The 14,687-nt window shown below is 37.9% G+C and overlaps 1 protein-coding gene across 3 annotated transcripts in view; it reads left to right on the forward strand.

Annotated features, from left to right (window-relative positions):
* Positions 1-14,687, forward strand: part of Emcn (endomucin) — a 108,145-nt gene that overhangs the window by 20,036 nt on the left and 73,422 nt on the right. For all 3 annotated transcript variants that reach the window (XR_005091857.1, XM_037207135.1, XM_037207134.1), the window contains exon 2: positions 11,412-11,534. Coding sequence is in view for 2 of the 3 variants with exons in the window: in XM_037207135.1 (XP_037063030.1) it covers positions 11,412-11,534 (123 nt within the window). In the remaining variant the exon portion in view is untranslated. The remainder of the gene's footprint in view (positions 1-11,411; positions 11,535-14,687) is intronic.

The raw sequence follows: 14,687 nt of genomic DNA on the forward strand, positions 1-14,687 counted from the left end.
TTTTCCAGGTTTTATCAGGTGCAAATTCTACCTTAAAGGGTAGAATAATTATTGCGGCATTATACATATTCAGTCCAATTCAAACAAAGCTTAATTATATCTAGCATTTAATAAACATTAAGAACCTAATGACAAATACCTCTGTAGCTGGAAGTTTTCCTGTGTCCCACCCTGTCCTGCAGCTGCTCAAAGCCAATTAATCACACAGAGGCTTATAGTACTTACAAACTGTATGGTCTAGGGCAGGCCTTTTGCTAGCTAGCTCTTATATCTTAAATTAACCCATTTCTATAAATCTATACTTTGCCACACGGCTTGTGGCTTACCTATACCTTTACATTTTGCTTCTTCTGGTGGCAGCTCACAGCATCTGCCTTGCCTCTCCTTTCTCTTCCTGTCTATCTGCTTGAATTTCCTGCCTGCCTCTAAGCTGCCTTGCCATAGGCCAAAATGGCTTTATTTATCAACCCATTGGAGCAACACATATTCACAGCATACAGAAAGACAGCCACAGCATACCTCATTAGTAGCCAAAGATGCGCATTAAGATTGTCTGAAAAATCGATAATTCTCACATTTTTCCCATAACTCTAAATTCCTAAAATGTTTAATTATATCAAACACATTCCAGTGGGTTAAATTAATGGTATATTGCTAATAATGTGAGATTACATATATATTGATTTTCTCTTGTGTATGCCTCTGTTACTATGTCAGGAAAGTAAATTTAATTGTTATGAAGTGAACTTGTCTTCAAAATCAACTTATCAATGTGCCCTGTGATACACTTCTGGCCTTCAGATGTAGAAAACCTTCTAAAACACTTTCCTCAAGGTTGGTGTTGCCCAGATTGGATAACCCTTACCACTGCACTGAAGTGCTGATCTCACAGTCCATTTCTTTGGATTATCCTCATATATGTAAAGCAAACATTTGGCCAGCCAAGAGTGTATCAAAAAGCCACAGAGACAATTTACAATTATCCTCTGCTTCACAAACTCATAGTTATGACAGAAAACATACTTTTCTGGATTTGGTAGATGACATATAATTGAATAAGAAAAGGATTTTAGATAATGTCAGTGTCACCCATGTTTCTTCATTATTTAATACAATACCATGAGACTGAAAATGGACTCTGAGCCCTTGAGAAATGTCAGAAAGTGTGACACACGATGGGGAATGTTCTCGCGCTTACCTTTATTTCCAGTCTTCTGCATCCATCAAATCTTGTATGTCTCTTTGTTCTTTAGGGCATGTCCTTTAACTTCCCTTTAGCAGGGACCAAAATGTGTTTCTCCTTTCCTTCATGTATAGCAGATAAAAATCACTTAACTAAAATCCTGGTGTATATTTCCAGAGACTAGCAAAGACAGGGAGGTTCCCACCAGAGAGAGGCAGAGTGAAGGGCACACTTCAGATGTCTCTGCTCTTGTGCTGTGTGTATGTATGATGTAGCCATGCTCCATCTCAACCCTGGAAATTCCTTTTCTCCCACATCTTCCAGGATAGAAAGTAGCTTCTGATTTTCAGTGAAATCAGTTCTCTGATTCTTTTTTTACATCTGGTTCTGGGCATCATTTTAAATGTGTAAGCTCATCTACTAGATGGGTGAATCTGATCATGTGGTCCGCAACAAACACCATTGCATTCAAGTCTTTGTCTTGGCATGTAGAGAGAGACCTGGGAGGGCTTTGTTTTTCTAGTAAAAACTGTAAGGCAACATCATAGAGTGAGTTCCTATCTATGAGAATGAGGTGTGTTTGAGTCAATTACAAAGGAAAGGATGCAGTTCACTTCTTATCTTCCTTGCCAGTGAATGTAGGCGCAGTCCCGTATCCTTAGCAGACTATCAAGATGTACGCTTCCCAATCTGGTGTTGAGGCCTTATCCTGGAAATATGTCAATCGCCTACTACTAAGTTAAAAAAAAAAAAAAATCTGTGGCAATGAGGGCTGCATCTGTCCCACAACATGCAGAGCTATTTTTAAGTATGTGAGATGCAATTAACCCACAAGTGACTTCTTTAATGGCATCTTCAAAGAAAATTCTTCAAAACATTAACTTTTTTAAAATAAAAAAAAGCTAATCTCTAAAAGCAGAAAGCAGAAAAAACACAATGTCATCCCTGTTCCCAGTTAATTACCTGATGCTCTCCTACTGAGCATGTGGTTCAGACCAGTTTTACTGTGAAGACAAGAACACATGCAGAGAAAGAAAAAGCAAGGACTCTGTGCTGGAACTCAGAACTGGTCTATACTGCAACTAAAGAGCTGTAGCTCCCTGGCCTATGGACATTTGTTTTCTTTAACTGTATATTATGAGTCACAAGTGTTTAAAGTGGTTTTCCATTTGAAGGGAATGACTAAGAAAAGGTAAAATTTCTGGCTGAGTTTTATGATGTTATTAAAGCCTGAAGTGGTCAAACCAACATCACTACTGAAGACATACTATCTGAAAATCAATGGCGACAGCTCTCTCAGCTTTGGAAGAGAAACACTCCATCTACATACCAAAATATCTGAGACTCTAGGAACATCATAGTAATACCCACTGAATGGGGTAAGAGGAATTAAACACTACTAATTGGTTAGCAATTTTAATTATGATTGCATTAATAGAGCTCATTGATAAATGAAACAGCATATATTTGGAGTTATTATATTAACATATAGACACTATTTAGAGTGAGACCTACAGGTCTCATATTGAAACTCTGGGTCATAAGAGTCATATGCTCAGGGGACAGTGGTCATCTGTGGGAAAATCATCAGTAAAGTTCTTACAGAAATGTGACACACAGTAACTCTCTCACTCACCACCTGAGGCCAGCTTTCAAGGTTATTTTCTTCTACTCTGCATTTGTTCTCTCAAATTACTTTAATCAGAGTTTCTGGGAACAAGTGTTAGCAGTATAGCAGTAAAAAGGAACAATCAAAATAATTTATAAAATTTAGCCAAGTGGTCACCAACGAAAAGGCATGATTAGAAAAATCAGATTGTAATTTATGAAGGAAGGTAGGTTTTCTTCAGAAAAACCTTTATTCTCTTGAATCTCCTGATGGAGTTTGAAGATTTGGTTTAGCCAAATGTATTGCAGCAATATTACCAAGTAGTATAAAATCTACCTGTCCCTGCGGTAGAACTTCAGATTTCCTTCATGTCATTAATGTTTCTAATAGGAATAAACCCAGGTCTAGCAAGCTGGTTAACTTTCTCATATACCTTTTATATATTATACTCTTTTAACCCACATAAATCCTATGTTTGTCTCCATAAGACTGAAAACAGATATGGTGTAAGTCAGGTTTTCATCACTATAACGAAATAGCAGAGGCAACAAACCTTATAAAGAGAAAGGGTTTTTTACTCCTTTTGCTAGGCTAAGGGCAGTTCTCCAGTAAATTGTTTTTAATTCATTATCTTCTGTTCATAAAGGACACTGTATATATGCACAGGTAATCACATATATATATATATATGATTATATATGTGATATATATGGATAATGTGCTAAGAAATTCACTCCTAGCTCTCTTGTAACTCAAACCCTGTGTTACAACCATAGTTATATCCAGGGAATGAAGAAAGAGCAATGAAGCAGTACTGTTTAGCAATTTTTTATCTCTTGTTGTTCTCACTTTTTCTTTGAGTTCTGATAGTCTAATTATACATGTCTTCATGAAATCCCCTTAGAGATAAATTCAATTTGAAGACCCATTTGCTTCCTGTATCTGGAGGTTGGTAACTCCCCACAGAAGAAGGAATTTTCAGCCATTATTTCCATAATTTGTTTCTGGCCTTTTTTTCTCTTTTTCTCCTCCTTCTTAAATCAATACTGCATACAGACATGTCTCTTGGAGGTTTATAACTCCTGAACAATTGCTTTTTGTGCGCGTGTCTTTCTGTTCTTCCAATCTGATGAAATGAAAAGTATGTCTTCAAGCTCTCCACTCACTTCTTCAGCTTGTTTTGCCAGCTGAGCTTTCTACTGCATCTTTCAGTTTAATCAGTATGTTACTTATCTCTAGAATTTCACTTTTTTTTGTTACTGCTCCATTTCCCAATCAAAGTTCTCATTCTGTTCATGCATTAATAAATATTGCTATGGCCGTGACTTCTCTCTCCATGGGGCCTTAGGATGAGCTTTGGAGCCATATGAAACACTAACAAATTCTTGTCTATAGCAATCTCATTCCTCAGAGAAGCAATAATATCTAAGATAGTGTAGTGCTGTTGTAGAAGCAGATGCATCAATGGATGAAACAGAATATGAATCCAGAATTTCAGCAACAGCACCAAGTACACACATTGGGAAAGGAGCTATTCCCTCAATAAATGGTGCTGGGGAAGCTAAATATCCACATGCCAAAGAATTAAAGTGGACCCTTGTCTCACATCATATGCAAAAATCAATCTAAAATAGATCAGAGATTTACATGTAAGACCTGAAACAATACAATGAGAGGAAAACATGCAGAGAAAACTATGGGACACAGTGTGGGTAGGTGCGACTCCATGAAAGCATGAGCAAAATAAAAAAAAAAAATACATAAGTGAGATCACATCAAAATGAAAGGGTATGGACAATGTGGGAACCCACAGAACAAAGAGGACATCAGCTGTGTCTGGAGAGAGCATTGCACAGCACACATCAGGCAAGGGGTAATCTCCAAAATATTTGAAGAACTCAGAAAACTATAGGGGGAATAAATTTAAACCTTGATTTAAAATGGGCCAGAGAATGCCTGTAGCGTGTTGGTAGGAGTGCAGAGTGGCTAGTGTAGAAAACAGTCTAGCAGTTACTCAATACACAGCAACACCACAAAGAACTGAAGCAGTAAGGTTGGGGAGATGTCTCAGTGGGTAAGAGCACCAGAGGACCAAGTTTGATTCCCAGCATTCACATGAAAGCTTACAACCATCTGTAACTCTAGTTTCAGAGAATCTAATGCCCTCCTCTAGCTTCAGTGGGTACCAGGCATGCATGTGATGCACATACACACACATAGACAAAACACTCATACATATAAATAAAATAAATAGATCATTATTTGTTTTTACAATGAAATGGAGCTATCACGATGCAGTGATGCCACTATTGGATATAGGAACAAAGAAATTAATATGGCAAAGAGACATCTGTAACACATATCTATTCCAAAACTATTCCCAATAATTAGGTTAGGAAATCAGACTAAGTGCCCATCAACAGAGGAATGAATAAAGCAATAAATGTAACAAACACATGGGAACCCCATTTAATTTGTAAAATGGGAGATATCGCATTACCTTATGTCTGGGACTGGAGATCATTTTGCTCAGTAAAGTAATCTAGACTGACTCAGACGTGTGCTGCGTCACCCCACTTACATGTAAAATAATCCAACTAAAAGAAGCAAAGGGGGTACAGGGGATGCAGAGGCTGGGAGATGAAGAAAGTGTGGCTGTGACTGAGGAGGACAGGCTCTCAATTAGACGAGAAGAATATAATTGAGATTTTTCAGAGATTGATATTGGAAAATGTGTATTATACACCTAAACATCACTGTGAGTAAATTTTAATGATTCAGCCACAAAAAAAATAAGGTGGCTATTATGTTCATTAACCTTATTTAACTATTCCACATTGTATTTAGGAGTTACAACATCATTTTTGTACCCTGTAAATACTTTCAACTATAATTTGTCTTTGTACAATTAGGGCAAGAAAAAAAATGATCTTTAATTTTTCAGAAAATGAGGGAAAAACTGTCTTTTTCAGTTTTACCCTTTTGTCACTTGAAGTAGCCTTTTGGCTGCTAAAAAGAGCATTTTAATTCAGCTAGCACTTGGAGAAAATGGAAATAAGAGCAGGTAATTCACAAGATACCCCGACTCAGCCAAACACAATGCCCTAGCTTCAAATGTGTGCCTTTGCTGTTACATGTCACATGTTTCAAAGTCACTATTTCTGACTCTGGGGATCTGTGAGTCAGAAGTATCTGGTGGGATTTTCTGTGTTTCTGGAGAATTTGGGGGGAAAGTTGATGGACTCAGCAGCTCAATGAGAATTAAGCTGAAGGTGTGGATTGATAAAAGCAGGCATAGCACTTGACTGACCTTGGCTTCTGGTTGGCAGGTCCCAGAGAGGCACAAGGCAGTGCTCCCACAGGACAGGCAGACACCAGGACTGATCCAGAGATGACCTGAGGACCCTGCCTGTGCCAATTGACAGAGCTAATCCTAGCATCTCGTTACCAAGCGGATGTCAACAGAACTCCTCACAATCAGTTCTTCTCTCGACTCAGAATCTCTTGGGGGAAAGGATCCTAGCACAGCCCTCTGAACGTCCAAGAGGACGTGAGGGTCATTCCTTATCCCTCCCACCCAGCCATATGAATATTAAACACCACCATTGCCAGTGTGAGCCTAAGGGATAAATATTCATCAATCAAACTTGGCATATAATATAAAAAGTCCTGTAATAAATCTCCACGTCTAAACTATCCCATTATTAAACATGATCTTCAAGGAATCACATTTGCAAACAGAGAGTCTCTGGCACCGCCCCCTAGAACTGAATGGAACACTGGGTGGGTGGAGAGAATTGGCCCTGTAACAGCCTCTGATCCGCCAAGCCCCTCTACTTGTCAGCCAGAACGCCTCAGATCCTCAGGTCCATTTGCAGATAATGTTCTGTGTTTAACAAACTCACGGATGCAGCGCTGAGTCCTGTTTTCCCCAGAGGGGCCAGGTGGCTGAGACACCTGTCCATGCCTGCAGCCTGCCAGACTTGGCACTCCCCCGCTTCTGCACAGATGGCTGGAGACCCGAGGAGATGGCTCTTTCAGGTGCAGAATTTCTCCACTTATTTAAGTGTGTTCCAGAGAGGGATAAGATTTTTCTGTGATCTTCCAACTCCACTCAGTCCAAGTAAGAAATCTAAGCACTCCTAACTTCTGTCCCTTCAGGGGTATTTTTTAGCTTAATTGAGAATGTAATCCAAAGCCTGTTTTTCAAGTCTTCAATTGCTTTGAAGTTCCATTTTAAAATGGGGTTTTCCTGTCTTTATTTCCCAAAGATTTAAGGGTGCCAAGCACAATCAAGGGTCCCTTCAAGGTACCTCGATGACCTCAAGTTTACTTGTCACTTTTGATCCCCCCATTTGCATATGAAATACACATTCCCTTGTTATGTTTAATGATCCAATTCCTCTCAAAATCTCTCTTTCAAACAATTACTATTATAGGTATGTAGTATCACTACATTGCACACAGCCCTGTCTGCACTATATAATTATACAGCGTCAATTTATGTGGCAGAACTCTGGGTTTCTCATATATTTTAGCACTTATCAAAATAGGTGTTGAATTAATGTTTATCAAGTTAAATGGCTCTTTATCTAGTAAATATCTTATTAATTTCTTATGAGAAATGAAATTTAAGAACAATGTAAAGATAACATTTGACTACATCATTGTACATTAAGTTTCTTTTTAATAAAATCACTTGCATCTAATTTAGTTGGCAGTGAATCAGTGATGTCTCTTATGTCAAAAGACAAGGGATCCTATTACTAATAAAAGGGGTCGGGGTTACAATGAAACTGATGATCTGTTATTGCCCAGCTCAGAAAAGATCATCTTCCCTCAAGGGTTTAAACCTTCCCTCTGAACTTTTGCTGGTCGATAAAAATAGTGAAGTAAATACTTTCTCAGAGACAGGTGAGAGAACACGTGCACTCCATGTACTTAAATATCACAGTGGAGCTAGGAACAAAGACAGACAGCCTCTTGTTGTATGACAGACTTTTTCCAGAGAGACAACACACACACACACACACACACACACACACACACACACACACACACACACCCTATACATTCCAGAAAGGGAACCCATGACAGAACAAAGTCCAACTAATACGAATTTTTACTGGGGTTACTAGCAGAAATACTGATGACGAGTTACTTAGAGGAATAAGGATGATTAAAAAAAAAAAGAAAGGAAGGAAGAGGGAAGGAGAGAGGGAAAGCAAGAGAAAGGAAAAGGGAAAGGGAAAGGGAAATGAAAGGAAAGGAAAGAGGAAAGGAAAGGAAAGGAAAGGAAAGGAAAGGAAAGGAAAGGGAAAAAGGAAAGGAAAGGAAAGGGAAGGAAAGGAAAGGAAAAGGAAAGGAAAGGAAAGGAAAGGAAAGGAAAGGAAAGGAAAGGAAAGGAAAGGAAAGGAAAGGAAAAGGAAAGGAAAGGAAAGGAAAGGAAAGGAAAGGAAAGGAAAGGAAAGGAAAGAGGAAGGAAAGGAAAGGAAGGAGAGGAAAGGAAAGGAAAGGAAAGGAAAGGAAAGGAAAGGAAAGGAAAGGAAAGGAAAGGAAAGGAAAGGAAGGAAAGGAAAAAGGAAAGGAAAGGAAAGGAAAGGAAAGGAAATAGCAGCTGACCCACTGAGAAGATGTCTTAGGAAACCTGAAACCCTGGAGGTCTGTAAGAAAGTTGCAGGCAGCTCCAGTCAGAGAATCCCGCCGCCCCGCCCCCGCCCCCAGCAGCTAGGCTGCTCAATGGCCTCTCCCAGCAGTTCATTCCTTTGGAATCTTCCAGGACCCCACTTTCCCAGACATGGGATGTGGTGTTTACCTCTAAGCTCAGGACCACCACCACCCCTGCCCCTGATCCTGGAAGGACTGTTTCAATTCAGAGGAAATGGCTACACAAAACCTTAACATTTACAATAAAGATTGTGGAAATGCTAACAAGCTGAATTTTCTACCAGTTGACACTATGGTCTTTGGAAACAGCCTTTAATAAATTCATTTTCTAAGCAAGAAAATTCAAAGTCCTGTTACTTTAGGATACAAAAAGGATTCCATCCTGTGGTTTGACCAAGGTAGTCACTTAAGATGCTTCCTGCACATTCAGCTTTTTTTCTTTTTCTTTTGACAAATATTCTACAAAGGACTTTCTAAAAAGAATTAACATTGCTGGGTAAGCCTTTCTCAATAAACAACAAACAAGCAAATCCTTATGTTTTTTTCACCAGCAGCATTTGCAGAAACACAATCTTATAGCCCACAGTGATAGCCTGATGTTTGCTGTACACTGCTGTTATGATCCCCACCAGACTAAGAGGTATTTGAGGTTGACGTCAGAAGGGATGTAACAGAGCCTTTTACTGTATCAGATCATGATTTTTATATAAACAGTCATTCTATGTTTGTTGAGTAAGGAGGGGAGTGAGGCAAGAAATATCTCTGGAGATGGTGGTGGTGTTTGGAAATTCAGATGGTTCCCATTTACAAAGTCTACATACAGGGCTCATCCAAGCTATTCACTAGTAAATTTAGTAGTCTAAGTGGTATACCCATTTGTCTTTGAATAATTTATCCACTTCAAATTAAATTTAGAAATCCTACTAGACCAGGAAATGAAAAGCTAAACAAGAGATAGACAGCTACACCAAAATGGCCGCGGGAGGGCCTCACCCCATCCGGACATCGTCAGATCCCTGCTGAATCCCGGAGGTGAGGTGGACAGGCCAAACAAAAGGCGTGGAATCTACCTCCAGAGAAGAAAAAGCTTCTGACTTGATTTCCATAAAGCCTGTGAAAACACAGCTTTTTTCTGTATGTGCTAAACACCTCCCTGTTGCATCAAGCACTTTCCATTTACTGGGTCCATAAACAGAGTCAGCGCTAAGAGCTAACACTTCTGAGCACCTCAGGGCTGTGAAATGAACAGCAAATACATCCGCCTCCGGACATCAGAGACTGCATTTCCCTGACGTGCCAAATATTACTTTGTCTCTGACTCAAAGAAAGTTTTAAATACAAAAGCGAATTTGAGATTCCGTACTGATGCACATTTACTGCTGGGACCTATCTAGTTCAGGATATGAACCTAAGTCCTCATTGCTCTAAGTCCATCAGCTTTACATAACCTACTCTATACACTGTACAAACCAAGGCAAGACAGAGTAATGCCTTCCTCACAGGGTTGATTTCTCTACTCAGACATTTATTTACTGCATTTATGCCATGTGCCCACAGTCTCACTTCTGTGGAGAGACTGTGGCCCTGCAGTTATTCTGAATGAAGAACGATTACACTTCTGGTGGAAGAGACATATGCGCGCGCACGCGCACACACACACACACACACACACACACACACACACACACACACACACACACACACGCACGCACTCAGAGTGGGGCGGGGGAGGTCCAGAGAATAGACCTATAAAATACAGGGTCAAAACCTTATATATATGCTAGTAAATTATAATCGTGTTAGGAACAAATCTCGTCATAGGCCATTAGTTGAGCCTTATATTTTTCACTTTGGAGACATGATAAAGCAGGGTTGACTTCCCTGCTTCTGCCTGTCATAGCCTAGTTCCTTCACGTGTGTTAAAGGGTTATCACTACAAAAGAAGTGGGCTAAAATTCATTTCCTGTATTTCCATAACTTTGGTTTCCCAAGCATAAGCACAATTTAGAGAAATAAGCAATTTGAAAATATGGATTTATGGTGGCCCCAGACTTAAACTATCACAATTGTTTAATTTCTTTAAAGTTTATTGTCTTTCTTGGTAAGGTCTCAGTCTCTCTCTTGCACTTGCAAACATATATGATAAAGTGAATAATTTAAAAAATAAAACATAAAGCATAAACTATAACAAATATAACATTTATGTGTATAAGATATACAATAAATATATGTATGTGTAATAAATACATACAAACTACAAATTATATGATCTATAAATGTATTTTATATAAATGACAAATAATAGACTATATATCACATTAATTTTTACTTTACATATAGAGAACACAAAATAAAAAATATTTTATATGAGAGAAAAAGAAAAAATAATCAAGGATGTATATACAAATATTGACATTTTAGTAATGAGTGACTTTAGTGCGCTATTAAAATACATAGAAAAATATCTACTGCCAGAGAACACACATTTGGTTATTTTCTCTAGTGGAATTAGTTATAGTAAAAAATAGCGCAGAATTTCAAATATAACATTATTCATTCCTCGTTTGTCATCTCAGCCATTATGTAGCTCTAGAAATACAGACAACTGCCCATCATCTAGAAGAATTCACACCATTGTGAGAAGTAGATGGACCTGGGGGACAAGTACTAAACTAAGATCAATTGATTACAATTCGAAAATTGGTCCCAAATCTAATCTCTACTAATTGGGTTAAGATAATATATATGATACCATATATATCATATTACAATAAACATCACATATATATATGTGATGGATATGTAAATAATAGATAATTGATGATAGATAGATAGATGATGATAGATGAGAATACATTCACACTCTATATTAGTTTACTATAGTTGACTATATTAGTCTGTTGATTGAAAAGATAAATATTAATGAAATAACTTAAGTATATCTCTTTTCAGATGTTCAAAATATATCTACTCCATCACTGCCAGAAAATTCTACAACAAAATCATCTGTCACGACGACAAGCACTGTGGCAATAAAAAATCTTAGCAACCCGACAGTTGGAACACCAGCTAAAGGTAGGACCTTTCTATATAGAATGTAGTTTCTCTTAAGAGAAAAACTAGTAGGTCCTATATAATGTGCTATGGGAAAATAATTGTTATAAAGCTAAGTAATGCTTCACTATTTCCTCTCTAATTTGGAGGCCTTGCTGAGTTTCCTTAATGATGTTCTTTTGGATCACTTCTTGTTTGGGGAAGGCTCTATTGTGACTGTTATATAAACAAAGTTTATTTTTAGAGAATAAAACAATTATCATACCTAAGTTATAAAAATATCTTTTTAAATATCTCAGTTCTCCACTTACATAGCACAGTCAACAATTGGAAACTGTACAAACTGACAGACTTTGTTGGTCATATGTGCTAATAATAGATTTAGTTTGAAGATTTCTGTAACAATTTTATCACAATTGTTATTGGATGGAGCATCAACTATGCCAAGAATTTTGGTTAAGTATTAAAATATATTATTTAACTGTCTTGGTTGGAACTTCTATTGCTGTGAAGAAACATCATGACCATGGCAACTCTTAGAAGGGAAAACAGTTAATTGAGGCTGACTTACAGTTTCAGAGGTTTAGTCGATTATCATAATGGCAAGAAGTATGGCAGCATGTAGGCAGGCAGGCATAGCGCTGGAGAAGGAGCTAAGAGTTCCATATCATGATCTGCAGATAACAGGAAGTAAACTATCACACTAGTTGTAGCCAAAGCATATATGAGCCCTTAAAGCCTGCCATCACAGTGACACATTTCCTCCAACAAGATCACACTTCTTAATAGTGCCACTCTCTATAGGCAAGCATTCAAACACATTAATCAATGGTGGCTGTTCATACCTATCCACACCACCACATTAACCATCTTTAAAATTTTGCAATGTCTATGGGACTGGAAGCGTATATATTTAATCCCATCACTTGGGAGGCAGAGGTAGGTAGATCACTATGGGTTTGAGGCTAATCTACTCTGCATATCAAATTCCAGGGCAGCCAGGTCTATACAGAGAGACTCCATCTCAAAAAGAAATAAAGAGAGAGAAAAAAAAGAAAAAAAAAAGAAAGCCATTATAATCACTCAGTTTGAACTCAATCCTCAGGGAGTCTTTGCCATGGAGGAGATGGGAATGGGGGGTGGGCTGGGGAAAGGCGGGGGTGGGGGGATGGGGGTGGGAGGTGGTATAGGAGGGGGAGAACAAGGGAATCCATGGCTAATATGTAAAATTAAATTAAATTATAAAATAAAATAAAACTCAGGATTTTCAAGCCAATATTTGCTATATTGTTTATCTTATAACACCAAAATAAATAAATAAATAAATAAGATATCTCATTCAGGCTCAGTATTCAAAAGGAGAAAAAATAAACTTGCTAGTTAATTGCCAGAAATGTGAATATTTAGAATGAATGGATGGCTGAAATTTTACCACTGTATTTCTCAGCTCTGTACACCTTCCTTAATTTTCACTCTAAGGTCAGGCTCACACACATACACATCAACAATCTGGACTTGAATGTGATGGTAACTTAACAGACCAAGAATATCATGAGCAGAATCTATTTCTATCATGTTTGATTCTACAGTGAAAACAAACCAGTCCTCACAGAACTCCTTGACCAAATCAGAAGAAAGCATACTCAGCAGGGACAACATGGGGATTTTAGTCCCGGTATATCGGAGAATCTTGTTTCCACCGAAGAAAAGCTCCAAACAAAGCAGTCACAGCCTAGGAAGTCTCCAGCCATCTCCACAGTGTCATGTTTCATTTTTCAGGATTGTCTCATTTCTGAGCACTCAGGCTTCAAATAGGATTTTTACAAAGGGTGACTATCTGCTGTCTTCTCTAAGCTTCAAATGCCTCTTCAATATGAATTTGGCTCGAAGTTGGCAAGAGTGTATTGTTTGCTAACAGTGATATATGCACAAGAGTCAAGAAAGAGAATGTGGGCGCTGATGTTACATCCAGGCCCCCATCTCTACACAATTCTATGGTCAAAAGTAATATCCTAATAATAACGTAAACGCCGGAACAACATTTAGTTACATGAACCATAGAGGCAGGGGCTGGTGAAAGATTTGGGGCAGAATTGGAATTTGTGATGCCAGAAATGCACCTTATTTTGCTGACATTATTTCAAATAAGTTAGGACATTGTTTCAAACCTGCTCATATTGAGACAGAGAAAGCTGATATTTTTAAATCATTTTTGCAATGTGTGTGTCCTATAGTTGGGCATGAAACACCCCTCTCTGAAGCAAGGGTGTGTCACACTTGAATGTAACATAGCTCATATAAATGTACACCCATATGTTTCTCCAAATTTCTTTTGATAGACATTGCTGGCAATTGATCTCACCCACTTAATAAATATTACACTTTGGTATGTGTTCTCAAAAGTTCTCCTAGTGAATTTGAATTGCTTACTTTCAAATGTAAAATTGTAATAAATCATATAAATTTTGTCTTTTATTAATTTATATTACAAAAATATTCAGACATATTGTAAAGCAAGGAACATTTTAATTATTCTCCCTATATTCACCTCCCTAAAATACATTTTTACAGATTTCATCACATTTTTTCAACTTTCCTTGTAGCCAGAGGTTTTTCTGCATCCCACCCAGTCCCTCTGCTACTTATAAAATAATCATTCAGAGGCTTAATATTAATTATAATTGTTTGGCCAATGACTCGGGCTTATTATTACCTAGCTCTTACAACTTAAAGTAGCCCATTATTATTAATCTATGTATTGTCATATGGCCATGACATTACCAGTCTGCTGGCATCTTACTCTTTGGGTGGCTGGATGGCATCTGCCCTGACTCCACCCCCTTTTTTTTTTTTACCTGTATCTCTGCTTGGAATTCCCACTTGACTCTAAGCTGCCTTGCCATAGGCCAAAGCAGCCTTGTTTATTAACCAGTGGGAACAACACATATTCACAGTGCACGGAAAGACATTTCACATCATTTCTTATTTCGTGTCCTTCTTTCTTCTCACTTCAATCTCTCTATTTATTTGGTAATTACAGTATTACAGAATCCACACTAAAAATGTGTCTCAAATCTTGAGACAGTTTATTGCAAAGCTATAATGCCATTATCAAATCTACTTTCCAAGTTATTATGACTTTAGAATCACTTAGTATCAAATTAGAGTACTTTT

Source organism: Peromyscus leucopus, chromosome 6 (assembly GCF_004664715.2).
Source record: "Peromyscus leucopus breed LL Stock chromosome 6, UCI_PerLeu_2.1, whole genome shotgun sequence".
Classification (NCBI taxonomy): domain Eukaryota; kingdom Metazoa; phylum Chordata; class Mammalia; order Rodentia; family Cricetidae; genus Peromyscus; species Peromyscus leucopus.